Source organism: Lutra lutra, chromosome 16, assembly GCF_902655055.1.
Source record: "Lutra lutra chromosome 16, mLutLut1.2, whole genome shotgun sequence".
Classification (NCBI taxonomy): Eukaryota; Metazoa; Chordata; class Mammalia; order Carnivora; family Mustelidae; genus Lutra; species Lutra lutra.
In genome coordinates, this window is record NC_062293.1 from 1,117,207 (window position 1) to 1,144,691 (window position 27,485).

A 27,485-nucleotide genomic window follows, 5' to 3' on the forward strand; every position below is an offset into this window, starting at 1 on the left:
CAACAATCTTCTGAATGATCTTAAAGGCTGAATTCTGAAATTGATGTCCACTAATTTAGGATTTAGTTAGAACATCACAACTTAAAGAGAAAACCCCATTTTTTTTTTTTAAAGATTTTATTTATTTATTTGACAGGGAGAAATCACAAGTAGGCAGAGAGGCAGGCAGAGAGAGAGGACGAAGCAGGCTCCCTGCTGAGCAGAAAGCCCGATGTGGGGCTCGAACCCAGGACCTGGGATCATGACCTGAGCCGAAGGCAGCGGCTTAACCCACTGAGCCACCCAGGTGCCCCGAAAACCCCATTTTTTAAAAAAGGTTTTATTTAACTATTTGAGGGGCATCTGGGTAGCTCAGTCATTAAGCATCAGCCTTTGGTCCATGCCATGATGCCAGGGTCCTGGGATCGAGTCCCACATCGGGATCTCTGCTCAGCGGGGAGCCTGCTTCCCCCGTCTCTCTCTGCCTGCCTCTCTGCCTACTTGTGATCTCTGTCAAATAAATAAATAAAATCTTAAAAAAAAAAACGTAAAAAAATAAAAATGAAAGAAAGAGGGGAAGAAAACCGTCAGTCTCCTTTGACGTGCCCACCGTCCCCTCCTCTGACCCCTCCGCGCAGTGTGTCCCCACCCCGGGCTCTGATTACACGCGCGCGTGTCCAGATGAGGCGCGGTGTCAGGGAGCATGGCCTGGGGGACGCAGCGTGGCCGAGTCTGCTGGCTCCTCCATCGCACGCGATGTTTCCGAGGCCCACACGTGTTGGTCCTTGGCCGCCTGGCGGTAGGGGTGAGGGGAAAGGCCCTCTGGGTCTCTTCCTCCCCTCTCCCTCCTCTCCTCTCCTTCCAGGCCGTGCACAACCACCCCCCGCACCCCCCACCCCCGTTTGCGCGGGGCCAGCGGCTCTGCCCCCACCGGCGCTGCCTTCACTCCCAGCTGCGTGTGCGCTGGTCCCGCTAGTCCCGCAGCTCGAGCTAAAGTCAGCTTTGTCCGGGCCTGATTTCCACGCGCAGAAGCCGACCCACCGGAAGTGGACAGTTCAGGGAGTTTTCACAAACGTTGTCGTGCCGCCACCGGAATCAAGATACGGATCATTTTATCACCCCAAAGCCCCTCCTGAGCCTTGTAGCCGGGGCTCTCAGGAGCCCCAGGCTGCCCCGACCGCACTTCTGTCCCTACAGCTCCGCCTTTCCACGAGTTCCCTCGAAGCTGGTCATCGTCGCAGAGCCCCGGAGGCGCCCCTCTGTCACGGCCCGCTGGGCCACGGTGGGCGGCCACGACACGCGAGCGCCGCAGCGCTGCTCCTCCACTCACCGGCCTTCCAACGCCCCATTACCTGGTCGCTTCCAGCTCTGGGCCCGCTGCATGCCCGCTGCCTGGCGGGGGCGGTGCTGGTCCCTGTGGGGACCTGCTGTCCCTGCTCCCGGAGGAAGCACCTGGGAGCGGGGCGTGGGCTCACCGGGCGGTGTGGGCTTCACTCCGAGAGAAGTGAAGGTCCGTGGAGGTCCGTGGAGTGTCTGCCTCTCGGTGCGGCTCAGGTCACGATCTCAGGCTCCAGGGACTGAGCCCCACGTCAGGCTCTGTGCGGGGCACGGGGTCTGGTTAAGATACCCTCTCCCTCCGCCCCTTGCCCTGCGGGCCTGTGCTTGCTCGCTCTCCCTCAAAAATAAATAAGATAAATTAAATTTGTTTCTGGTGGTCACTGCTAGTGCCTATCTTTGCTTTCCGTATATTGACTTTGTATCCTACGACCTCGCTAAACTCGCTCGTCAGTTCTGTGTGTGCGTGTCGATTCTTTGGGTTTTCTGTGGAGGTGAACCTGTGGTCTGATGACAGGAGATGCTGCTTATCTATCCAAGAAAGACGGACGCCCGCTCCTGGTCTGCTGGGAGGCGCGCGCTTGCATCCTGTCATGAATGGATGTTGGATTTTACCAGATGACTTTTATTTTTTATGACATGATCTGATTTTTCTCAGTCTATTGCTGTGGTAAATGACACTGGTTTTCAGATGTTGGACCAACCTTGCATTCTGTGGTCAGGAAGTATCCTTCCTGTATATTTCTGTATTTGATATGCTAATATTTTGATAAATTTTTTTTAAAGGGCCAATACCATTCTTTTTTTTTTTTAAAGATTTTATTTATTTATTTGACAGAGAGATCACAAGCAGGCAGAGAGGCAGGCAGAGAGAGAGGAGGAAGCAGGCTTCCCTGCTGAGCAGAGAGCCCGATTCGGGGCTCGATCCCAGGACCCTGAGATCATGACCTGAGCCAAAGGCAGAGGCTTTAACCCACTGAGCCACCCAGGAGCCCCTTTGATAAATAGTTTTGCATCTGTACTAATTACGGATATCAGCATATCATTTTTTTTGTAATAAGAAAATTGTCTGGTTTTGGTATCAGGAAGTGTTGACCTCATAAACTGAGCTGGAATCTGTCCCCCTCTCTCCTAATTTCTGGAAGTTTTTATGGAAGAGCTGTTATTAGTTCCTTTGGAGTTGTTGGAATTCACCAGTGAATCCATCTGGGCCTGGAGCTTTTTGTGGGAAGGTTTTGAACAAATTCGAGTTCTGTAACAGATACAGTGCTGTGTTCCTAGATACTACCACAGTGTGTGGATTTCAGCACCACTTGTAGAGTTTTCTTTTTAAGATTTATTTATTTATTTGACAGACAGAGATCACAAGTAGGCAGAGAGAGAAGGGGAAGCAGGCTCCCCGCTGAGCAGAGAGCCCGATGCGGGGCTCAATCTCAGGACCCTGGGACCATGACCCGAGCCAAAGACACAGGCTTAACCCACTGAGCCACCCAGGCGCCCTCACTTGTAGAGTTTAAGAGCTTCGTGGCTTCACGTATTCACCAGCACAAGACTCTGTTTTGGTTTTAAGTGTGTGCACGTACCATCTTTTTCAAGTAAGGCGCTGAGATGCCAGGTCTCTGCTGGGGGCAGGTGTGTCTGAGGAAGGTCCCCAGCCAAGCTTCCCTCCTTTAGGATCCTCTGCCAGAGCTGGAGATTTAAAACACCTTCAGGGGACACCTCTCCCAGCAAGGGTCTTCAGTTGTGCAAGTGTGAGCCACACCCTAGGATCCTGCACCCAGGCCGGAGCCTGCTCAGTGCGGCCGACACTGCCCCTCCCGCTCCTGCTCTCCAGGGTTCCTGGTCCTTCCCTCAGACCCAAGACATGGAGGTTCCTTGGTGCCTGCAGACTTGCTTGCTTGGGTAGGGAATGTGTTTGTGCGTGTGCACATGTGTGTCCGTGTGCGTGTGTCCGTGTGCGGGTGTGTGTCCCTGTCCCCGTGTATGTCTCTGTGTGTCCGTGTGCGGGTGCATGTCCGTGTCCGTATGTGTGTCTGCGTGCGGGTGTGTGCCCGTGTGCAGGTGTGTTTGTATGTCTGTGTCCATGTGTATGTCTTGTGTGTCCGTGTCCCTGTGGTGTCCGTGTGCGGGTGTGTGCACAGGCCCAGCTGGAAGGCCCCGGGGTGCTCACCGCCGCCTCCGAGTCTCCGGGGGGAAGGTCAGGGAGCAGTGAGGCAGCAGAAGAGCCGTGTCCGGGCCCCACCATGCCCCGGGGGGAGGCCCTGGCTGACCTTTGGCTCTGGGTCTGGCCTGGGGGGAGCTTATCTGTCTCTGTCCATTCCCACAGGCCCAGCACTGCGTAGGGAGAGCACAGACCTCCCGTCCGTCCGTCTGCAGACAGAAGCTGGTGCCACCAGAGGGGCGGGCTGGAGCAGAAGTGTGGGCTTTGTGCCTGTGGCTGGGGGGGAAGCAGCCTCTGAGGCAGGCCCTGGGACAGGGTTTGGGCCTCAAACCTCCATCCCGCCACCCCTGGGATCCTTCCGGTCTCCACCCTCCTGACCGGCCTTCTCCACAGCCTTCCCTGACAGCGGCCCCGTGGCTGATGGTCCTCCTGCCCGGCGCCACCACTCCTCCAGGCTGGACGCTGGCCCGAGCACCGTTCCAGAGACGGTCTGCTGAGGCACAGGGAAACTGAGTCACACAAGCGTGCCCAAGGACCTCCAGGAGGGGGTGGCCAGAGCACAGAACCCATGCACTTGACCTGCAGGGACTCTGGGCCCTGAGTCCAGCCTCAGTGGAGGGCTGTGGTTTCCACCCCCGCGTCGCAGACAGGGAGCCTGAGCCTTCCAAGGTGAAGCGGCGGGTACAGACTTGTCCGCTGCCCCCGGGCTTGTCCCGGGGGAAGGGACCAGGCCCCAATTTGCAGGAAGGGGGCTGGACCAAGGAGAGTGGCATCCTCCCTCCGAGGCCATCATTCTCCCCCTGAGTGACCTCCATCCTCTGGGACACCTGGGTCCTGGCCTCTGTCTCACCGGCTGCCTCTCGCCCGGAGCCACCATCCAGGTCATTATTGTCCTCTGGGGCTGGATCAAATCAGGCCACTTAGAGGGATGGTGGCGGTGGGAAGGGGCCCTGGGGCCGCCAGCTCTAGATGGGGCCAGGTTCAGGTCAGTGACAGAGCAGGGGGGCGGGGGGCCGGTGCCACTGGCAGGGAAGGCCAGGGGACAGGAGGTGGATGGGCCCCGAGGAGGCCGGAGGGCAGGTGGCCCCTAACCCAGGTCATGGTGTGGTGGGGACAGAAAAGCCACAGCCCCCATCTGGGTCATCAGAGCCCAGGCAATTAGGACAGGAGGCGGGATGGCCCCTGGGCTCCTGCAGAATGAGCCAGGCCAAGTGGTACGGGCAGACGACGAGGCCGGGAGGGGCGAGAACCAGGGAAGCCACAGGAGGGATGAAGGCTTGCGGGGCACTGGGTCAGCACTTGCTCTTGAGGGTCAGTCCCACTGATGCCCCGTGGGGCTTTTGACCTTCCACGGCTCCCTGTGCCCTGGCCCTGGTCTCCGTGGGACACAGGTGGCCCGCAGACTGGCTCCGGTCACCCTCTCTTGTCTCAGAAAGGGGAATCAGTAGAGCCCCGGGACAGGGAAGCTGGGGGCTCTCTGCCACTCCCGTCCCTCCCTCTTGGGCTGCCGGCGGCAGGGTGGGGACAGCTGCTCATGCGTCGGACTGGCATGGGCCGCAGGTGGGCAGGGACACACGGGCCACAGCTCTCTGGCTGTGGGGGCTGGGGGGCACGACGGTAATTTTGAGGACACGAGCCACAGGAAGCCCTGCAGTCACTGAGCGGGAATTCGGGGCAGCAAGACTCAGAGGTGCCCTGTCAGGCCAGCTGAGCCCCCCAAGTTTGTGCCTTGAAGTCTCAACCTCCAGCACTTCAGGGCGTGACTGTAATGAAGGTAATTAAAGCAAAATGAGGTCACAGGGTGGGCCCTGACCCAGTAAGACCAGGTCCTTCTAGAAAGGGATTAGAACATGGACTCCTGCAGAGGGAGAAGCCCCAGAAGACACCCCACCCTCCTACCCTCCTAGCCCCCACCCCCCCGCCTCCCCTGCCCCGAGCAGAGGCCTGGAGGGCGGAGCCCGGCTCGGCTCCCAGAAGCTGGTGTGGAGGGCCAGGTCCTGCCTGGCCTGCCTGGGGTGGGGACGGGTTATCTCAGGAGGAGCCGCCAGCCAGGGAGCCCGCAGGAGAACTGGAAGGGAGTGTGGAGGACGCCGGAGAAGGAGAAGCTGGAGGGACTGGGCGGGCGCGGAGGAGTTTATGCACAGCAGGCGCCTTCCGGGCCGACCGGACGAGGATGTGTTCACAGGCTGCGGGGCGCCGCTCCCAGAAGCCGGTGGTGGCAGGGCCTGCGGTGAGCTGCGTGGAGGCTGCGGGAGCTGCCTTGGGAAGAACCGGGGAAGGGCGAGGAGACAGAGGGCGGGAGGGCCGGCCGGGCTCCTTCCGCACGATCAGAGCACCTGCGCCTGCCGAGGTCCCTGGGGGGCCCTCAGGGCAGACGAGCGGCCGCACCAGGCTCTGGGGATGTCGGCAAGTTCTGGATCCTCATTAGGCCAGGGCCAGTGGGGAGGCCCACCAGAGCTGGGGTCCCCAATGTTCCTGTGGGATGCCGGGTCCCCTGATGGCCCAGCAGGCAGCAAGGTGGGTTGGCTCCCAGGGAGCTGTGACACACGGGAGCCTCGGACACAGTGTCCTAGCAGAGTGCATTAGCTACCGCCTGCTGCGTAACAAATTATCCCAAATCCGGCCACTTACAGCAGCAAACACGCACCGCCTCACGCTTTCTGGGAGTCCGGAATCTTCAGGTCCTCGCAGGCTGCCGGCCAGGGACAACTGTTCCTTCTTCTGTGGACTCTCAGGAGCAAGGAAGACGGCAGCCGGCTCCCTGAGGCGCGCAGGCAGTGAGGGCGGGACCAAAACCTGTCTTTCTGTAACTAATCTCGGAGGGGACATCCTGTCACTCGTGTCACCTTCTGTTGGCCGAGACAAGCCGGCGAGTCCAGTCCACGCTCCAAGGGGTAGATGGGGACCACTTGGCCTCTACACCCCAAAGCCAAGAGTGCGTGACCCCCTCAGTATTTCAGGCCTGAGCCTGGGGTGTGGCAGCCACTTGGGCCTTTCGAGGACGGTCGATAAGGGTCTGTGCCGGTCCTGAGGCAGGACACCCGAGGAACCATGGGGCCTCCCTGCGGGGAGGGGGATTGCCGACGCGGAGACTGGTGTCCACCTTGAAGACATAAGGCAGGCCCTTCCAAAAGGCAGCATGGAGTGCCTCGTGGGTGTCCCCAGAAGACGTGAGAGCAGGGGCTTGGACATCCACAGCAGGACGCCTCACGATCGCCAGCAGCTGGAGCAGCCCATGTCCACTGGTGCGTGAACAGATGTAGCAGGTCCGTCCGCACAATGGAATATTAGTCGGTCTTAAAAAGGACATCCTGGCACCCACTTGCACGTGGACGGACCTACAGGACACGCTTGGTGACCTCAGCCCATCACAGAGGAGCAAATACTGCGCCATTCCACTTACGTGAGCCCCCCCAGAGGACTCGCAGTCGTAAAGACAGAAGGGCTGGGGGTGCCAGGGGTTGGGAGGTCAATGTTTATGGGGACAGAGCTCCAGCGTGGGAAGATGAGAAAGCTCTGGAGGTGGATGGCAGTGGCGGTGGCGGCCCAAGAACGTGGACGTGCTCAGCGGCACTGAGCCGTCTGCATGAACACGGCACATTTCGTGGTATGTGTCGTTTACCACGCTGATTTGTTAGGCGATGCAGGGGATTGATACCCGTCAGGCCTGAGCCGGACGCCAGCTGGATCCCAGATCCTGTCCTGGAAGCCTGGGCATAGCCTCTGGTCTCAGGGGTGGACTCGGGGTATGCGCCTCTGTCCTCGTCGCGAGGCAAGATGCCCATGCTCGCCGCAGCAGGTCTGCCCTTCACAACTACTGCCCGGCCGGCAGGCGGCTCCCACCGTCGCAAGCTAGTCTAGTATTTGGAAATGTGCCACATGACTGAAGGTATTTCTGGTTTTAAGTCATTGAAAACGCAAACTGACTGGAAGAATAAATGGATCACACCAAATGACAGAGGGGCCGGTTTCAGGAGAAGCTTGCTCAGGGCTGCAGTTCTGTCTCTCGGGGACTGTCTGTTCTGCCCGCCCTCTGTGCTGGCTTCATCCACAGGCTGCCGCACTGGTCTTGCCATCTGATGCACATGCCTCCGACACACACAGAAAGTGTGGGCACCTTGGTGGAGACCAAGCTGCTCTTCTGGTGCCTGGTCCCACGTGGCCTCAGCTCTGACTCACCCGGGGAAAGGAACAAGCTAAGCTGCCTGGCCAGGGCCCAGATCACCCCGGAACCACTCTTCACCCAGAAGAGCGGAGCTACACCCTGCTGGCACGGGGAGCTCTGAGCCTTCCAGGGGCAGACAGTGGGCCCTGGAGTCCTGTCTGACCCTGACCCCCCAGGTAGGAGTGGCTCACAGAGCCTGCAGAGGCTAGGACTCCAGGGAACACAGGGGTCAGGGGCCAAGCCTGGGCACTGGGACCTGTCATGGGAAGTGGGGCCCCGTTGGGCTCCAGGGTCCCCAAGAACGAATTACCTGCCTTGTGTCTACTGCCAGGTGTGGCCCCTCCAGTGTCCTTTGAGGGCAAAGCCATAGTGGCTGGTGCTCCGAGTCCCCTCATGGAAGGGCCTTGGTATATCGTGCTGGGGGGAGAGCGAGTCCCATGGTGGTCCTAGTCTTTCTGGCGAGGCTCACTGGGATAAAGGAAGCTGCACTCACTTACCCGAGGGTTGCCCACAGGGCAGGAGGGGTGGTGGAGTGACCCCGGGCCATGCTGGAAACAAGGAGGCCCCTCTCTGTGCCCCTGCACTGCACCTGCCCCCAAGGCCTGGGGTTACGTGGTCCTCCGCGCCCTCTCCCCACGGCCCTGCATCCCAATGGAACCCATGACTGCACTCCCCAAACCATTCCCCCAAGGCAGCCAGAGCCTTCCTTCCACACTCTGCCCCAAACTCGGGGATCTCCCTCCTGCTGCAAACTGCCCACTGTCTCCAGCTGGAGTCTGGAGGGAGGACAGACACACTCCTGGCTGGACAGACCAGCTGCATGGTCTAGCATGTCCCCCTACCTTCTTCCTCCAGGTGGGCGCAGGCCCCTCAAATGTCCTTGGCCTGCCTGCCCGCTTCTCAGGCGGCCCCTCTGTGGTCCGGTGCTGGCAGCTGTGTGGGACCCACAGAGAGCCCGGGGTCCTGCCCCGGTGCAGGAAGCACGTCCCCCTGGGCCCCGCCACCCCTCAGAAGTCCTGGTGGCTCGAACCACCTCTGAGCCCCAGACTTGGTGGGCTTGTATTTCCCAGGTCAGTGTTGTTCCCAGGCGAACCCGGAAATAATTTCTGCCAATTCTTCCTTTGCTGCTCGTCCCCTGGGAGGCGGTGTCCTCAGCAGCTGGTCGGGCACGAGGAACCCCGGCCCAGCCCCGCAGGGCAGCACCCTTCTGGGTCACTACCCACCCCCACCACCCCGACCGCCCTGACCTGCTCCCGCTACGGGGTGTTCCTGGCCACGGGCGCCCCGTGACTGTCACCAAGTGGCCACCCTGGGGATGGCAGGCTTTCCCCTAGGCTGCGGCCTGCTGCGTGGTGGACCTGCTCATCCCCAGCTACTTCTCCCAGCCACTAATACGTCCACCCAGCAAATGACAGTGGGCTCTGCTCAGCCGGCCCCGGTGGGCCGCCTGCCTGGGGGGCACAGCCAGAGGAAGCCCTCGGCCCTACTGCTGGGGGGACCCCGTTCTAGCAGGACATGGACCCGCTGCCTAAAGGAACACCACCGGGCAGCTGGCAGGTGGGTGCAGGGACGGGTTCTACTGCCGCTCGGCCCCGGGGCCCATGTTCTCCTCTCTCCGGTGGGGGTGGTGGGCTCCCCAGAGGGGCGGGAAGGGGGTCAGAGCCACGGAGGGATGCAGCTCTCCTCCGGGGGCTCCCGGGCCAGCTGGACCTCTGTCCTTCTCGCAGCCACCTGTGGCGTCCTTCCGCTCTTTTACTTTTTTCTTTTTTTTTTTTGTCCTATATGGCATTTTAAAATCTTTTTTTATTTTTAAAAATATTTTTATTTATTTATTTATTAGAGAGAGAGAGAGAGAGAGAGAGCATGAGAGGAGAGAAGGTCAGAGAGAGAAGCAGGCTCCCCGCGGAGCTGGGAGCCCGATGCCGGGCTCGATCCCGGGACCTTGAGATCATGACCTGAGCTGAAGGCAGAGGCTTAACCCACTGAGCCCCCCAGAGGCCCCTTCTGCCCATTTCTTGCCTGGATTATTTGCTCTTTGGGTGTTGAGTGTCAGAAGTTCTTTATAGATTTTGGATACTAGCCCTTTATCTGATAAGAAATATGCGAATTTATCTCCTCCCATTCTGTTGGTTGTCTTTTGGTTTCGTCGACTGCTTCCTTTGCTGGGCAGACGCTTTTTTTTTTTTAAGATTTTATTTCTATTTATTCGACAGACAGATCACAAGAAGGCCGAGAGGCAAGCAGAGAGAGATGGGGAAGCAGGCTGCCCACTGAGCAGAGAGCCCAATGCGGGCCTCGAACCCCGGGACCCCGGGATCATGACCTGAGCCGAAGACAGAGGATTTAACCCACTGAGCCCCCAGGCGCCCCTGGGCAGAAGCTTTTTATCTTGATGAAGTCCCAATAGTTCACTTTTTTTTAACAGTTTTATCGGCATGCCATCCCGTCCACGCGTGTGAAGCGCACGGTCGGTGGGTTCAGGACAGCGCTGGGAATGTGCAGCCGCCACACGGTCACGTTCAGAGCCCACCTGCCCGGGCCTGTAGCCCCATCCCTCTTCCCAGCCTCACGTGGCTGCACACGTTCCTTCCCGGACACCTGTCAGAGGGATCGTGCTGGGTTTGCCCTCCTGCGTCTGGCTCTGCTTCCCCAGGCGCGGGGGGATGTCTTCCCTGTCCACCCCTCCTGTCGTGTGTGTCAGGATGTCCTTCCACTGGACAGCCACGTGTGGGTATCCATCTGTCCTCTCAGGGGCCCACGGCACCTGGCCCCAGAGCCCCGGCCCTGCCAGCCAGCCAGCCACCTGCCTCAGGGCTCTGCCGGACTCTCCCACTTCCCTTTGCTCCCCCTTGGCCCTGGTCCAGGCTCTCCAAGCTCCTGCCCGAGCCTTTGTGCAACCTGTTGGTTAGTGTCGGGCTGGAGGCATCGGGAGCACGATTGTTGTTTATTTGTGAGAGAGAGGGAGACCGGGTGAGCAGGGGTGGAGGGAGGGGCAGAGGGAGAAGCAGACCCCCCACTGCCTGCGGAGCCTGAGATCCGGACCTCGGCCGAAATCACATGTCCAACCCTTGATCGACAGAGCGCCCTGGTGTCCCCCAATCCCCGATCCCCGCTCTGTGTCCTGAAGCGCATCACGGCTGCTCCGCGAGCTCTGTGGGAGAACACATTCTCCGAGGACAGGATCCCGAGCTGTTTTAATTTCTCTCTCTCTCTTTTTTTAAGATTTTACTTATTTATTTGACAGAGATCTCAAGTAGGCAGAGAGGCAGGCGGGGGTGGGGGGAGCCGAGGCGGGGCTCGATCCCAGGACCCTGAGATCATGACCTGAACCGAAGGCAGAGGCTTAACCCACTGAGCCACCCAGACACCCATTTCTTTTTTTCTTTCTTTTTGTAGTTTCAAGTTTGTTTGTTTGTTTAATCTGGTTATTTAAGTGGGGGTAAGAGCAGTCTGGCGGGTAAGAGGCAGTGACTCAGCACTTCCAGCCGCCGAACAAGCGGACAAGGATCCTCTGAGTCCCCGTCACCCGTCACCTGCCCCCCCAACCATCAGGGAACTCTCCAGAGAGAGGAGTCTGTTTCCCCGCTTGTCTTTTCTCCCTTTGCACGTTTGTTTCTTAAACTGCACACTCAAGTGAAAGCATGCGGTGTTTGTCTTTCGCGGACTGACTCCTTTCTCTTGGCGTGACACCCTCCAGCTGCGCGCCCGCGTCCAGCAGCGACAGGACCGCATTCTGGGTGGAGGAGTGACACGCCCGTGCTCTTTTAATTTCTAGGTAGGGTTGCGAGGGGCAGAACTTTCATCTGCGGGACATCGGCCAGTCTCTCTATACTTTTCTGTGAACAGCAGCTTGTTTTCCCTTTGGGGACCCTCTCCCCACTCTTGGGCTACAGGGCCTGGACACTCAAGCTTGGCTGCTCGGCCAGTCCTGGGACACTGAGTTTGGGGTTGACACTGGTGGGGTCCAGGAGAGCTCATCTGGATCTTTGCTCTCCCTTCTCCATGGGGGATCTGAACTGCTGGAATGTGGTCTCCTTTTGAGGAGAGGCTGCCTGACAATGAATCATGCAGAGGAAAGCTGGACTGAGGCAGAGGAGGAATGGGTGAAGCACCTAGATCGAGCCATGCCTGAAAGCTAACACCCAGGCTTTTCAGTTATGTAAGCCGAAACATTTTCTTTTGTACAAGTCATTTTGAACCTTGTTTCTATACCATATGATCAGAAGACTCCCAGTTAATGCAAGGTGTACGGCCCACAAAAGATTAACAATCTTAGCCTATTTTTCTCTCAGGTTTCTTAGTAGAGTGATTTGTAGGAGCAATTAGTATATTAGGAAGCTTTTATCACGTACTTTGCAAATGTTGTCTCTGGTTTGTAATTTGTGTGTGTGTGTTTGTATATTTTGTTTATGAAAATTTTATCATGCATAATTTTAAAAATTGTTAAATAATCGAAGGTTTATCCTTCTAAATTTGTATTTTAATTTTTCTCTATTTTTTTTTAACATTTTATTTATTTATTTGAGAGAAGAGAGAGGCAGTGAGAGAGAGCATGAGCAAAGAGAAGGTCAGAGGGAGAAGCAGACTCCCTGCGGAGCTGGGAGCCCGATGTGGGACTCGATCCCGGGACTCCAGGATCATGACCCGAGCTGAAGGCAGTCGCCCAACCAACTGAGCCACCCAGGCGCCCGTAATTTTTCTCTATATTTTTAAGGAAATGCCCTTTATCAGATCAAGGAAATGTTTTCTACTCCTGTGTTACTAAAAGATTCTCTTTTTTTTTTTTTTTAGATTTTATTTATTTATTTGACAGACAGAGACCACAGCAGGCAGAGAGGCAGGCAGAGAGACGGGGAAAGCAGGCTCCCCGCTGAGCAGAGAGCCCGATGCGATGCGGGGCTTGATCCCAGGGCCCTGGGATCGTGACCTGAGCTGAACGCAGAGGTTTTAAGCCACTGAGCCACCCAGGCGCCCCTTCAGCTTTCCTTTTTCTTTTTTTTTCCAGTTTTCCTTGAGATGTCCTCTGCATCCGGAGACGGGTTCCAAGTGTGCAGTAGTTTGCAGGCATTTGGGGACTTTCTTGTCATCTTTCTGTCATTGACGTCTAGCTTGATTTCATTGCGGCTGCAATTTGTATGGTTTCAAGTCTTTTAAATTTGTTGGGGTTTGTTTTCGGGCTCAGGATATGGTCCACCGTGGTCTCCCTGGGCTCTGCGGCTGTGGGTGGAACACCCCGCGGGTGTCGGCCAGGCCCTGTCGGTCGGTGCTGGGGAGTCTTCCGCGCCCCGTGATTTTCTACCCACTTGTGGTGTCATCGAGGGCAGGCGGTCCAGTCTCCAACTATAGTAACGGATTTGTCTATTTTTCTAAATAACTCTGTAGTAAAAGAGGAGATCACAAATTTGAAACGATCAGGGTGCCTGGCCAGCTCCGTCGCAGGGCGTGCAACCCTTGATCTGAGGGTCATGAATTCGAGCCCCACACTGGGTGCGGAGCTCATTTAAAAAAACAGAAGAGTACATGTTATATGGTTTTATTTACATAAAATTACAGAAATCTGCAGTGATGAAAGTAGATCAGTGGTTTCCCAGGATGGGAGGGACAGGAGGAAACCTCTGGGGTGTTGGATATATGCACTGTCTTGCCTGGGGTGATGGTTTCATGAGTGTATGGACACGTCCAAACTTGTGAGACCGTGTCCTGTGGAAGTGCGAGCTTCCTCGCGCGTCACACCTCAGTAAGACTGCTCGTGGACCCAAGCGGGGGACGCCGGCCAGCTCGGTCAGAATGGTGAGCGACTCTTGGTCTCGGGCTCATGACCTGGAGCCCCATGTTAGGTGTAGAGATTACTAAAAAAGAAATAAATAAATAAACTTAAAAAAGCAACCTCAAGTGGTCTTCTGGAACACTGGCTTTGGGGATGGTCCCTCTTGGAACCCGGTAGCTGTGTCGTGATAAACCCGAGTCCCAGGAGGCCACTTGCAGGCACTCTGGTCAACAGCTCCAGGGCCTCCCAACCTTCAGAGGCCCATCCGTGGGAGCCACGGTCACAACTGTCACCGCTGGCCCAGGTCCAGCGGCGGGAGCACCTTGGCCAGCACTGACGGGTGTGGAAGGGCAGGGAGGTCTCTGCCCTGGGCAGTGGATGTCTAGCTGTCCTCTGTGGAGTGGGGAGGAGCCCAGCAGCTCCCAGCCCTGGGGCACAACCCCAGGACTGGTCACAGAGCAACACCTCCCCACTCCTTATCCACCCTCTCCAGAGAGCTAGGTCCTGGGCGCTGGAGGGAGCACGGCAAGTGCTGGACGGCATGCCCACTTGGAAGGCTGCTCCCTGCTCTGGGCCTCAATGTTGCCCAGAGGGCATCTCACCGGAGAGGGAGGGAGGGAAAGCCCCAGAAAGCCAGGGGCAGCCTGCAGGGACAGAGCTGGGGTAGGCACTAAGGGCATTTAAAGGGAATGAGAGCGAATTGCTCCATGGACCCCCTGCTGTCCAAAAGCAGGGGACAAAGCTGTCCAGGAGTGGAGAGAGAGAGAGGACAGCCTGTGCAGAGCAGGGAGCCCTTCTGAAGTAGACCACTCACAGCGGGACAGCCCAGGGTGGCCTGGAACCGACAGCGGAAGGTGCGGTCGGTCACCCTGGGGCCAAGGAAGGACAGCAGCAAGCCGGGAACAGTGGCAGGGGTGGGGCACTGAGACCAGGCAGAGAAGACGCTTCGGAGGGAAGCCCTTTCACCGAGGCACAAGGTGCTCTGGACGGGCTTGCAGCAGAAGGCAAGCTTGGGCCACGGAGCTGCTTGTGCACAGACCCGCCGCGTCTTGCTCCAGGATTTGCGCCAGGAAAGCTGCCAGGCAAGGGACCCTGAGACGGTCGTCTTGTTACTGACGTTGGGGTTGAAGGATCATTAGACCTGGAGTCAGAAGAAGCCAGTCTCCCCTCAGGAGGGTCAGGAATGGATCAGCATTTACAAAGGGGAGGAGGGTGACCCAGCTGTGGTTTGTGCAAAAGGCAAAGAGCAGACCGTCTTGGGCTGAACGACCCCTAGACGTCCAGCCCCCACCCCTGCCTTTCTCTGAGACACTCCAGCAATGAAACCCTGGCAGGCAGGCGTCTTCCTGGGGGTTCTGGGGCAGAAAGCAGAGCGGGGGGCTTCAAAGGCCCGGGGATACCTCCTACCGATGGCCCCCCACTCCCCGGGACCCGCCCCCCCGGAGCAGCCCCCCGGGGGCCCCCTGGGAGGCAGCAGATGAGGACCCTGGAGATCCAGGCAGGGTCAAGATGGAGCCCAGCAGGGGCAGCTGGGGAGCCAGGAGCACCCCCTTTGAGGGCAGCACAGGATGGGCAAGGAGAGGGCACCCCCACCCCCACAAAGGGCTGGTCTCATAGTATGGACCTTAGCAGGGGCAGATCCCTCCAGCTTATAGCACAGCCGAATAAGCAGCCCCTGAAGCAAGGTGGTTGGGGGGTCGGGGGTTGGAGTAGCAGCCTCCTGGGGAAGGGGAAGGGGGCATGAGGGGGAGGACAGGGAGGGGAGGGAAGAAGGGGGAGGGGAGGAGGGAGGAAGATGTGGGAAGAAGGGCAGTGGAGGGAGGAGAGGAGGAGGGAGGGGGGAGGGAAAGGAAGGGGGAGGAAGAGGGCGAGTGGAGGGGGAGGAGGAGGGGGGAGGGGAGCCGGAGCAGAAAAGATAGGGGAGTGGGGAAGGGAGGAGAAAAAGCCCATGACTCCGCTTTCCCGTTTGCCATCATCTTTCGGGAACTCAAGCTCTTAAGCTAAGTCGTGCGCTGACGAGCGGTTTCCCCACCGCGTCCCCGGGCGGGCGCTGTCCAGGGGGAGTACCTGGGTCTGGTGGGCCGGGCTGTCTCCGGGGGAGGGTCTGTTTGGAGGGAGGCGCGCTGTTCCCTGAGAAGCCTTCCCTACCCTGCGAGTTTGAGTTTGTGCTGTGGTCTGTGGGTTACTTAAAAACCAAACCAAACCAAACCCCAGCTATTTATAAAGAGATGAACTCATCCCATCCTGACTGGATGGAGTGGGGCGGGGACTGGCGATGACCCAGGGCCAGGAGGTCACTGGCGGGCCCACCGCTCTCCTTGTCCCCAGCAGCCCCAGAGGACCCCAGCCTCTTCAAGGATCCAGAATTCTCACACCACAGGCTACCCTGCCCACGCCCCCTCCGGCCCCCAGCTCCCCCATCCCTCAACATGATCCTGGAATCGGATCCTGCAGGGGTGCCGGCTGGCTTAGGGGAGCGAGCACCCCTCGATCTCGGGGCTGTGGGTTCAAGCCCCGTTGTTTGGTGTAGAGAGGACTTAAAATCTTTAAAACAAAATTCTCTTTTCAAAGTTCAATAGAATGATCTCCCTTCTAAGCAAAATATGAAACGGACACTATTTAATGTTTCTCTATACCATTAGGGACGATCGCGTGTTGTGGTCCCATCGTAACAGACGACCTCCTTCCCTGGCGGAGGGCGGTACCGGCGGAGGAGAGGCCGCGGATCTCTGTGCTGCCGTGGCGGTTTGAGGGGTGGCAGTTTGAGGGGGGCTGGCGGGTGTGGGGTCGGGGGGAGCGAGACCTTGCCGCTCCTCAGATGTGGGGAGCACACCTGCTGCCTTCCAGCCGTCCACTCCTTTTCATGGCTGAGAAATCCCGTGTCGGTAGACAGGCCGCGTGCTGGTGGCCCGGTCGGCGGGTAGTGGACTTGGGGTCATCCCTGCCCAGGTGTCATGGGGACACGCTTCTCACCTGCTGTCACACTCGGCCCAGGTTCAGTCAGTAAAGGCTGCTTCTGTCCTCTGGGGCCCAGCTTCCCCCGCAGAGGCGGCAGGAGACGCCCGCACTGGCCCCACCGCGTCCTGGGCCGCACCTGCCAGGCCCTCCAGTCTCTGCTGAGGAGCAGAGTCCATGGCGGGGGGTGGGCATGTAGCTTTTTGTCAAGTGTGAAGTGTTTCTTTAAGAAAAAAAGGCCGGGGCAGACTGGTGAGGGCCGCCGAGAGCTCTCCTGTCCCTGTCCCCCGGGCCAGTAATCGGCTTGGGGCCCCAGGGACTGCAGGAGCAGGCAGTGGCCCCAGGGGGGCCTGGCTTTCAGGTCGCGGAGGGGCAACGTGAGCAACGTGCGGCCCCTGGACCGGCTGGACCTTCCCGCTGCCCTTCCACGCTGAGCGCGGGCTCTGGGAAGTGGGAAACGGTGGCCTGTGGAGGCTCTGCCTGCCGCTCAGTCTCCACACCACCCCGTCCCCATGCTCCCTGTCCCCTGCCACTTGTCCCTGTCCTGGGAAAGCTAGCATCCCAGCCACACCACCTAGGTGCTGGCCGGGCTGTCCCTGCCAAACCAGTCGGGGCACTTTCTCCCCTTGGTCCTGGGAGGGACAGGTTTGGATGCAGGGTAAGAGGACTCCTTGCTCCAAACCGAAGCAGCTCCAAGAAGAGAGGACACGGCACCCCCGCCCCACACCAGGCTCAAATGGTGCCTTCATAACCTGTCTGGGGCCTGAGCGAAGCAGCGGCCTTTCCCAGGCCCTACCCACCCGTTGTACTGCTGGGCTGTGGTTCTAGTCCTCTCAGTGGGGCTTCTGATGCGGAGTCGTATGCAAGTCCCAAACTGCCAGACTTGGGCCTGGTCCTGGGCTGCCTGCCCCACCTGCCGCCTCCCCCCTGCCCTGCCCCACAGGCCCCACCCTTGGCCAGCAACCTGTCATCCCCCCACCCAAGAGCACTCTCCCGAAAACCTTGTATTGCCTTCTACAACCCCAGGTGCATGGCTGCTTTGTGCCAAGCCCCTAACCTGGCCAGACCCCAAGACCCTTAGCAAGGACACAGGAACCACACCCCACACCAGGTCCTTTGCTCAGAAATGGGACCCGGATCCAGATTATTGCCAGTTTCAGGAAACTCAGGGACGAGGGTGTTGAGTTCCATGACAGGCTGCAGGACTGAGGACAGGCAGAGAAGGGACAGGAGGGACACACACAGGCCTGGACTGATTCCCAGGAAACCAGCTCTTTCAAAGTGTAACTGGAAATTTGAGGATAAAGACCGACGTTCCTGTTCCTACATGAGTAGGAAGACGGTTACTGGAGTAACGGTCGCATTTTTTGAAACTATTTCTAAGGACTTATTTGAGATAGATTCCCAAGCTGATGCTGTGCCGAGCAGAGCCTGACATGGGGCTCAATCCCATGACCCTGAGATCATGGCCTGAGCTAAGACCAAAAGTCAATTAACCCAAGGAGCCAGGCAGTGTCCCCGAAAGACCATTTTTAGATACAGGCACTGAAGCTTTTATCTATAAATGACTCCGAGTCCAGAATTTGCTTCCAAATAATGCGGGGGGTGCAGGGCCGGTGCGCGCTCCTGCTGCAGCTGGGGGGACGCGGGGCTAGGGGGATGCAGGGCAGGGGCCCTGCCGCCACAGTAGCTCTACGGAGATTCCCGCTGACACCGGACGTGCACCCACAGCACTCCAGAACCAGGAGTCCAAGGTCCCATGTCCCAAGGTTCCGCCAAGGGTGGCATCCGCCCGTCTGCAACTTTGGAAGGCCTCTGGGTGGCCCCCACACCCACTCTGCCCCACCCCCCCCGTCTGTACAAGGGTGTGCCCAGCCTCTGGGGCTCCTCACACAGCCCAGAGCAGGGCTCCCAGGGCAGCTGGCCAGACCCAACGGGGAGCAGGGGGTGTCTTGTAGCACCCAGGTGCTTGCTGAGGAGGCCCGGGGGGTCCGTGGGAACTTGGATCCAACTGAACCCCAGTGTGCATACCCTGCCCGTCCCCATCCCCCCCAGTTCCTCCACCCACAGCCCTCCCCGATGTACGCGGTCAGGCTGGGGCCTCTTTCTCCCTCTGGGCCCTCAGCCTTGCCCCCCAGAACTGGATAGCCTCTTTGGAGGGGGCAGAGCGGGTCTCGCAGGCCAGAGCCCACACACAGACACGGGGTGTGGAGCACTGCGCGGTCCTTTATTGACACCCTGCAGAGAACCCCTTGCGGGGTGTGGGGACAGGCTGCCTGGTGCCAGAACTCAGGCTGGGGGGTGCTCTGTGGGCAGCTGCTGGCCGCACAGAGTGGGCCCCTGCATGGGGAGCTGGGGGAGGCGCGGACAGCGTGTGGGGCGCTGCCTGCTCCCTGAAGGCGGCAGCAGGCTCCCGGCGCTGAGAGGTTTCGGTGAAATTACTCGTTAAAGCAACCTGGTGCCCATGGGCCATGCGCCCACCCTCCCTCCTGGACTTGGTGGTTCTGCCCGGTGCTGTCTGCCCAGGGGCCCCGGTGCTGAGAATGTCAGAAGAGCTACGGTCCCTCTCCAGAAATAAAAGTGCCTGTGCGCACCCCGAGTCTGCTGAGCTGTGCTGGGGGTTGGCACCCCCTCCGCGGCCACCCATCCCTGGATGGAAGCTGCTGCTGAAGGCCTCAGACTGGAGAACAGCCCACCTCCAGGGTGAGCTGGCTACTGGGGGAGGAGAGAACCGAACCCAGGGCCTGGACACCTCCCCCCTGGGTCATTACTGTGCCTGGGGGAGGACATGGGGGTCCCCCGGAATGCCAGGTAGGGAGAGCCTAGGGAGGGCAGGCAGAAAGTGGAGGGGACGGAGGATACTGGAAGGATCTCCGGCCCAGGTAGGCTGGGTGTGGCCGGAGCCCATGGGGGAAGGCCAGGGTGGGGGGCCCAGGAGGATGGAGGCCTGGGCACACAGGCAGCGCTCAGCCCACCAACCCTCCTGGGTGCGGGGTCGCCCCTTCCCCCGCCCATCAGGAAAGCACTTTGATGCCGAAGTGCTTGCGGAGCTGCTCCAGGAACACAAACGTCAGCACCGTGTGCGGCATGAGGCGGATGCCAGCAGGCAGGAGGCCCTGGGGACCAGGAAGCAGGAAGTGAGGGGAACCCCAGGGCCCGCCCCACCCCGCAGCCCCGCCCCTGCAGCCCCGCCCCCACCAACAGCCCACCTTGTAAAAGGCCAGCGGCCCCAGCTTTGCTGTCTCTACTGCGCAGTGGAGGACACCCTGCAGAAAACACAGAATTAAGCAATAAAAAGAGCTGTTTTTCTCAAGGCACACATGACAGCCCCTCCCCCAGCACCGGCCAGGGGCCCTGCGCAGTGAGCGGCCAGGCCTCAAAGGTCATGACAGCAAGCAGGGCAGGCAGGCAAGGTCACTGCCACCAGCCCTGCTGACACAGCAGAACCAGGCACAGGTGACCCTCTGGGCACCCCCGGCGTATGGCGGCCCCACACGGTGTGGGGGCATCTGGCAAGAGGCATAGGGCCCAGTAAGGACACTGATGAGGTCATGCAGGGGCCCCGGGGTCTGGCCGGCCCGCTTGATCGCGGCACCCCACCGACTTTCACGGACTTCAGTGAACCGGCTAGCTCTGTGACACAGCAAGGAATCAGATTTAAACACACACAGGGGCCACCCTCCCGGCTGCCGGTACAGCACGCAGCTCTTGATCTCAGGGCCGTGAGTTCAAGCCCCACACTGGACGTGGAGCCTACTTAAAAAAATAAAATCTTTAAAAACACACAGGGCCAAGGGCTGCTGCACAGCTGGCTGGAACAGCAGCGGGAGAGAAAGCCTCAGCCACGTGCCAGGATGGGGTCACGGGTGCACCCAGCCACGGAGGCCGAGGGTGGCAGTGTGGGGACCCCTCCCGGGTCCCTCGTCCCCGCCCCACCTGTACTGTCGAGGGGAATGGTGCCTGTAGCCGCCACTCACCTGATACTCGCCCTTGGCATTCATGAGACGCGTCTTCAGGACGTCCAGGGGCTGGCACAGGGCCGTGGCACACCCACCCTACGGGGGAGCTTAGCACCAATGGGCCTGCTGGGAGGAGCGTGCCGGCACCCCTCGTCCTCCCCTCAGAAGCCCCTGGCCCGGAGGTACCCTCAGAGCTGCAGGACCTCGGGACACTGGGAGTCACTCGGAGCCATCTCGGCTGGGGCTCCGGAGCCTGGGCGCCCACCGACATATACGGCCCGAGAGGGACCTCCGCCACGCCTGCCCATAGCCTCCCGCCTTCCGAGCCCCAGCCTCATCCCAAGGCTGGTCGGCCCCAGGCCCCCGACGGCCAGGCCCAGCACTCACCGCGATGAAGCTGGCGACAAGGTGAGTGAGGACGCCATCAGGCAGGTGCCCGGTGCTGAGCACCAGCTGCTTGGCCTGATCGTAGCAGGACAGCTGCAGGGGTGGAGTGGTGGGCAGGGTCCGTGGGATGGCTCCCAGCTCCAGGGAGAGCAGACAGGGGCCCACAGGGACGTCACTGGGACTGACCAGGCGCCTGCTCCGCAGCACGTCTCCACAGTCACTGTGACCAGGCAGATGGGGGAGGCCGGACCGGGAGGGGCCTACCCACCTCCCCAGCCCCCGTGTGTGGTCCGAGCCCACGGCCTTCCTCCACCACCTCTCCAGGGGCTGAGGGCGGGTCCCCCAGATGCTGCCCCGAGAGCCCCCCCACCAGCAGGAGCCCCACCTGGCCCACGGTGACTAGCATCCCTCGACTGGATGCCATGCTGGCGCCCGAGAACAGCTTCTTCAGACCCTCTGCCAGAGAATGAAGGTCAGGCGCCCAGCCCAGTGCCCCCCAGCCTCCCCCAGGTCCTGCACAACACTCCCAGGCCCTTCTGCCTCCTTGGACCCCCCCCAAACACAGGGGCTGCTCCTCTTACCTTCCCGGGCCACGCGGTACAAGCCGTCCACAGCGTGGGCGTAGCTGCCAAGGACAGACCATGGACCCATGTTAGGCTTTCCCTGCCCACTGGCCCCCACGGGAGGGCCCTCCATGGGGAGAGCCACGCAGCTCCCACGGGGGCAGGGGACGACCGTGCCTGAAGACCCCCCGAGGCTGGGCCTGGCTGTGGGCTGTTCCTTAGGGTGAGAGGGTGGGGGGGCCAGCCTGGAGCCCCATTTTGCCCCTGGACTGAAGCCCATGCCTACTCTAGCTGGGGTGTCAGTCCGTAACAGCCTTGGAATCAACAGGATCTCAGACTTTATGAAAAATATTTTTACCGTTAAAAAACAAAAAACAAAAAACCCCAGCTCCCAACCTTTTTAAAGGCCCAAAGTCACTTAAATTTGTAAACGGTCCTTCCTGTGAACAAGTACAAGATACCAGAAAGGCAGGGGAATGTAGCCAGCCTCCACCCCAGCCCCCCGGAAAGGAACAGAAGCCCTCCTGACTCAGGGCGGATGTGCACCGGGTCAGCCGTCTCTGCCGCTCCCGGGGACGCCACATGCAGCAGGGCCTGCTGGGACTCCCAGCTGGGGCCCGGCAGAGCTGCTCAGGTCTCCCTGCCCGTGCCCCAGCAGCCCCCCACAAACCAGAGTAGAGCCCGGCCCGGCTACTCACTTGCGACGCTGACTCAGGGGCAGCTTCATGTCGTTCTGCATCCTGAAACCACCACACCGGCTCAGGGGCGGCAGGGGCCAGGCACGCCCCACACAGAGGCCAGCGCGCTGCGGGGCTCGCCCCGCCCCCTGCTCCCACCCCTGGGTCCAGGACCCCAAGGTCCAAGCGCTTGTTCCAAGCTGAACCCACCGAGAACACCAGAGAGTAAGCCCCCCGCCCCGTCAGGAGTCAGGAAAGACCCTGACCTTGGCGGGGGCGGGGCACACACTGACCTGACATTGACCATATCCGCCGGCGTCCCCACGAAGCCGCCAATGCAACCTGGGACGACAGAGCCCAGAGCCCACATGGCACGCTGGGTGATGCCCACATGCGCCCCCAACCCCCGGCCCGGCTGGCAGCTCACCGCTGATGGCACCCAGCAACACCTTCTTGTAGAAGGGCAGGGGCCCCTCGCTGCTCTTGCTCACGTGGTCCCGCACGGTCTCATAGATGGCGAACCGGGTCAGGGAGTAGGTCATCTGGGGGAACAGGGTGCTCAGAGGGCACAGGAGGCGCAGCCCGTCCGCCGCCCCCCCATCATGGGCCACGGGGCAGGGAAGGACCCTCCCAAGGCCCCACGGTCAGCAAGTGACTGGGTCGGCGCGTGACTGAGCCGATGCGCTGCATCAGGGTTTCCCTCCCTGGGCTCAGTCTCCCCATCTCTCAGGGGAGGTCGTGAGCCGGCTCTGAGAGCGGGGCACCCTGCCCACCCAGCGTCCCGGGAGGGGAGCCCGAGGCACCTGTCGGCACAGGGAGGCGCTGAGGCCGTTGTAGAGCGCCAGCACGCCGTCGGAGCGCACCACCTGCAGCGCCATGCCCGTCATGCGCAGCTTCACCTGCTGCTGCGTCTGCAGGTGCACCTGCGGGGACAGCTGCTCACCGCCGGCCGCTCCGAGCCCAGCCCTCTCCTGCCACCCACCGCTCTTACAGCCACACGAAGACGCAGTTTAGAGACGGGAAACCGAGGCACAGAGAGACACAGAGGTCTCCTATGGGTGCCCAGCTGGGACTCCACGCCCACACTGGGCACCAACCTCCATTCCACCCTATTCTGCCTTATGAGTGACAACACCGGGGAGCCCGCCAGGCCTGTGAGACAGTCCGCACACGTGTCTGGGTCCTCACGGCGCACGGCAGGAGCGGGGTCCTCAGTCCCATGCTGACAAGGACACTGAGGCAGGATGCAGACCCCGGCTAGGGGACTCCAGAGCCCCATGTCTTTTTCTTTTCAAAATTTATTTATTTATTTATTTGACAGACCCGAGACCACAGGCTGGCAGAGAGGCAGGCGGGGGTGGGGGGAAGCAGACTCCTTGCTGGGCAGAGAGCCCGATGTGGGGCTCCATCCTAGGACCCTGAGATCATGACCCGAGCTAAAGGCAGAGGTTTAACCCGCTGAGCCACCCAGGCGCCCCTCCAGAGCCCCATTTCTTAGCCATGCCACTTCTCAAGAGGGATTAAAAATTATGGGGACGGGGTGTCTGGGGGGGCTCAGCTGTTAAGCGGCTGCCTTTGGCTCAGGTCGTGATCCCGAGGTCCTGGGATCGAGCCCTTCTTCGGGCTCCCGGCTGGGTGGGGAGCCGGGTTCTCCCTCTCCCACTCCCCCTGCTTGTGTTCCCTCTCTCACTGTCTCTCTGTCAAATAAATAAATATAATCGTAAAAAAAAAAGTTAGGCTGAAGAAACATGATGGGCTTGGAAGAGATGCTGGGAGTCCAGTGGGGGAGACAGGAAGGGACGCTCCTGGGAGGGCCAGGGCACGGCCACCCCGGAGTCTGTCCTCGTAAGCCCCACTCTGTCCGGCCCCAGTCATGTTCTGGCTGGGCCTGCTCGGGGAGGTTACGGACCCTCCTGCCTCAGTTTCCCTCAGTGTGCTATGAGGATTAAGTAGCTGGTGGGTGTACCTTTCCCTTCCTTCTTCCCTTCCCTTCCCAGGGCCTTGGGTGTGGGCCCCATTTTACCCCTGGACTGGAGCCAATGCCTGCTCTAGCTGGGGTGTCTAGTTGGTGGGGCAGCGAAGGTGGGGAGGGATAGAGAGTGCTTTGTGCTCCGCTCAGCCGCATCGGCTAGTTGGACAGGACAGAGGGCACTGGGCCTGGGGGCAAGGCGTCCACTCGGAAAGCAGCCCTTGTCCAGGCGAGAAGCAGCTGTGAGACTGAGCCAGGGCATGGGGCAAAGGGAGAGTTCAAAGAGCTGTAAAGTCATTTCTCCAGTGGCCTCCAAGGCTGCCACACTGCCTGCTGCCCGCCCCCTCCCCCGCAGAGGGCTGCGTCCTCCCCCGGCCAGCAGCAGTCAGAGTCCTGTGGCTGCCTGCCTCCCTTGACCTCCCTCCTGGCGGCATTCTGCAGCAAAACAGCACCGGGGGGCAGGGCACGGGGCAGCAAAGCCCCAAGGAGCCTCGGACAGTGGACAGGGCCCTTGGAAGCTGCGTCCCCCACAGTCAGACACAGAGCCGAACCCTGGGGCGGCGCAGGCCTGCGTGGGCAACGGGAAAGCAAAGCAAAACAGACACGAGGTTTCTCCTTTCTCAAACCAAAAAGCAGCTTTCTGTTCACTGTCACCTCCTCTCTCAGTGGTCACTGCATCCCCCGGGACCTCTCAGGCCTCTCGCAGGACAAGCCAGGCGTCAGGTGCGCCAGTGGGGCCACCACCTCCAGCCCCCATGTCGGCTAGTGGTTTGGTGTGCGTTTTCACTGGGGAAGTCCATCCCCTCCATTTAGAACAAAGGCTGCTGGAAGAAACAGGTCCTCAGGTGGAGGAGGGCTGCGGCGGGGGCCTGGCAGGAGGCTGAGGTCTGGGTGAACAAGGCCACAGGTGCAAGGCGGCCCCAGGTCTGCAGGGGGTGGGGAGGGAATGAGGTGGCCGGGGAGCTGCCCCCAGGCCCCAGGTTCCCCAGGGCAGGGCCTCCTGGGCAGACCAGGCTTTGCATCATTGGCCCTTTCTTCTTTGTTCTTTGTAGTGAAAAAGGAACAGAAAACAAACCCCCCTTGGCTGGCCCTGGGAGACAAGAGCAGCTCTGTCTCATACTGCCCCACAAGCACTTTTCCTAAAAAAGTAAAAGGAGTGCGAATGCTTCCTGCCGGCCGGAGAGCAGGACCTGCGTGGGCGCAGTCTGCGGCTGCCAGGTGCCCTCCCAGCTCAGGAGGAAGCAGCCCGAGGCAGGGACCTGCAGGGACGGGTCCCATCCCCTCATTGTGCGCTGGGTACCCACCGGGCGGGGAGGCCACCTGGCCCATGCGCTGGGTGTGCTAGAGACACCAAGCGCGCACCCCACAGAACCAACCCCTCCACTCCAAACCCGGGGGACTCCTGTCCTTGGAGCTGCGGGATGGAAACGGACTCAGAAAGGCCAAGCGGACAGCCCAAGGTCACACAGGTGGTATGGGGCACGACCGACACTGGACGCGACCCGCGGTCCCCGACAAGGGGCACCTCCGCCGCGGAGTGGGCAGGGTCTCCCGCGGGGGCAGAGAACCGCAGGGCGGCCCCAGGTCTTAGGCCCTCCTGGGCCGATGCGGGGCTAGACGAGTCAGTGCCCAGGGGCGGGCGGCCCCCCGCGCCTCGCCGCCGCCCCCCGCAGCCCCTCCCGCCCGCCCCCCGCCCCCGCCCCCGCGCGGCCCGCGCCTGCCTCACCTTGAGCAGGTCTAACGGGTGCGTGCAGCAGGCGGCCCCGCAGGAGGCCAGTCCCCCGAAGTACCAGCGCGACACGCGCGCCTCCGCCGCCATGGCCCGCGCCGCGGGCGCCCGGGAGCGCCGGCGGCCCGCTCGCGGCTACTGCTGCCCGCAGCCCGGCCCCGGCCTCCGCCCGGCCGCGTCCGGACCCCGACTCCCGCCCCGGACCCCGGCCCGCACCGCCGCCGGCGCCGAGTTCAAAGCGCCACCAGCCGCCCGCGCCCCGCGCAGCCAATGCGCCCGCGCGGCCCTGGGGGCGGGGCCACCTCGAGCCGGGGGCGGGGCGGACCGCGCGCGTCTTAAAGCGGCCGCGTCCCGGCAGCCGAGTCGACTGGGCACCGCAGAGCCGCCTGCAGCTGTGCCGGAGGGGGTGGGCGTGGCCAGGCCCCCCCAACCCCTGCACCAACTCCTGGGAGCCTGCTGGATGGGCCTGCTCCACTGCCCCCGGGAACCCGGTCTCCCCCCCCCCTCCCGCCTCCGCCCCTGCAGGGTCACCCCCACGCCTAGGGCAGGTCTCCGAAGGTCAACGCGGAGGAGCGGCCTCGGCGCCCGGCCAGTCCCCGACACACCCGAAGGCCGGCCTCCTGCAAACAGCCGGCCTCAGCCGCGGCCCTGACCTTGCACCCAGCGTCCCAGCCCCACCACGCAGGCCCTAGGGGTCAGCCCTGGGACACGTGCATGCGCAGGGGGGTGGCAGAAAACCTTCCTGGAGCCAGTCTGCGGATTACAGGGAAACTAGGGGCAAAGGACAGTTCGGGAACATTAGCCGACCTCCGGTGCTCCCTGCCAAGTGCAGCCTCAGGTGTGCTCTGACCAAACAGCCCCAGGCAGCCGTCCTGGAGGGGGACGAGGAGATGGGAAGTTCTGAGCCATGGCGGGTGCCGGCTTCTGGGAGGTGGCATTGGGAGTCTGCGTGCCCCCAGGTCCCCACTCTCATTCCACCAGCCAGCAAATAGGAGGCACGAGTGTGCTCTAGGCCAAAGACGCACCTGCTGGGCAAGGTGGGAATCTGCACCCCGGAGTCCCCTTCCAGCTGGGCACAAGGACCCAGAGACCACCAAGCCGGAGACCCCTCCCACAGGAAGGTGCGGGTCAGGGCAGGGGTGGGCACAGTGGGGGAGGGTACAGCAATTTCCCGGAAGCCAGAGAGGAGGCACCTGGCTGGCTCCGTTCCAAGAGCATGTGACTTGTTCTTGGGGTTCTGAGTTCAAGCCCCACATTGGACATACAGCTTACTTAAAAAAAAATTCAATTGTATTTCTACATATCAGCAATAAACAAACTGAAATTACTTTAGGAAAAGCAATTCCATAAAAAAACCACCCCAAAAACAAAAACAGAAGGTGCGAGACACACACCGAAAGCTATGTGACAAAAAGTGAGCAATGCGTCATCCACACCTACGGCTTTTGTTCTTAGAGACAGGTCACACGCCAGATCAGGGAGTGGCCTGAAGAGACCCGAACACTGAAATGTCAAGACAGCAGCCCAGTACATCGCAACCTGGAGCTCCCTTGAGACCTGGCAAGGCTTGGGGAGAGCAGTCCAGGGGTGGAGGAATGCTGGGAAATGGAAAACGCACCAAATATGGGGAACCTTTTTAAGAAAAAGGTGGCACTTTGCAAGCTGTATGTCAGCGAAGTCAAGGGTCCCCAGATGAATTCTCAAATGGATTCTAGTGACTTGTTCATGAACCCAAAGTCTTAGATGGGCAGGTCAGGTGAGGTCTTGAAAACAAGGCTGCCTGGCCAGGCCTCTCAGGTGGGGCCCGTCTCCACTGCTGCACTCCCTCGTCCTCAGGCT

General features: G+C 60.5%; 1 protein-coding gene and 1 long non-coding RNA gene across 5 annotated transcripts; both read right to left on the reverse strand.

Annotated features, from left to right (window-relative positions):
• Nucleotides 1–13,157: 13,157 nt before the first annotated feature.
• On the reverse strand, nt 13,158–16,549 carry LOC125087919 (uncharacterized). Its single transcript, XR_007123539.1, has 2 exons — nt 15,475–16,549; nt 13,158–13,489 (listed from the first exon to the last, which is right to left on the reverse strand). It is a non-coding gene; the product is annotated as an uncharacterized LOC125087919 (long non-coding RNA).
• Nucleotides 16,550–18,570: 2,021 nt separating this feature from the next.
• Nucleotides 18,571–25,905, reverse strand: SLC25A10 (solute carrier family 25 member 10). Of its 4 annotated transcripts, none has more exons than XM_047708689.1 (11): nt 25,644–25,903; nt 22,752–22,871; nt 22,376–22,490; nt 22,242–22,290; nt 21,970–22,011; nt 21,290–21,333; nt 21,094–21,164; nt 20,709–20,801; nt 20,340–20,417; nt 19,572–19,628; nt 18,571–19,478 (listed from the first exon to the last, which is right to left on the reverse strand). In XM_047708689.1, exons 1-11 carry the CDS (start codon nt 25,734–25,736, stop codon nt 19,377–19,379), a joined length of 864 nt encoding a protein of 287 aa, XP_047564645.1. In that variant the 5' UTR covers nt 25,737–25,903; the 3' UTR covers nt 18,571–19,376. The 4 variants fall into 4 exon arrangements, with proteins under 4 accessions (XP_047564645.1, XP_047564647.1, XP_047564643.1 ...); XM_047708691.1 differs by lacking the exon at nt 25,644–25,903 and adding an exon at nt 24,572–24,706; XM_047708687.1 differs by lacking the exon at nt 25,644–25,903 and adding an exon at nt 22,928–23,315 and having other exon boundaries at nt 22,752–22,892.
• Between the last annotated feature and the right edge of the window lie 1,580 nt (nt 25,906–27,485).

What these genes read in the sequence shown, in the direction of transcription:
- SLC25A10 (XM_047708687.1), bottom strand. Translation starts at nt 23,227, where the DNA reads ATGGGGCTCTGGAGTCCCCTAGCCGGGGTCTGCATCCTGCCTCAGTGT. An exon ending in TTGTCGCCAGCTTCATCGCG is followed by an intron (nt 20,418 to 20,708) that starts GTGAGTGCTGGG and finishes GCTCCCCCGTAG; the next exon opens with GGTGGGTGTGCCACGGCCCT. An exon ending in GGCCGCTGGCCTTTTACAAG is followed by an intron (nt 19,479 to 19,571) that starts GTGGGCTGTTGG and finishes CCTGGTCCCCAG; the next exon opens with GGCCTCCTGCCTGCTGGCAT.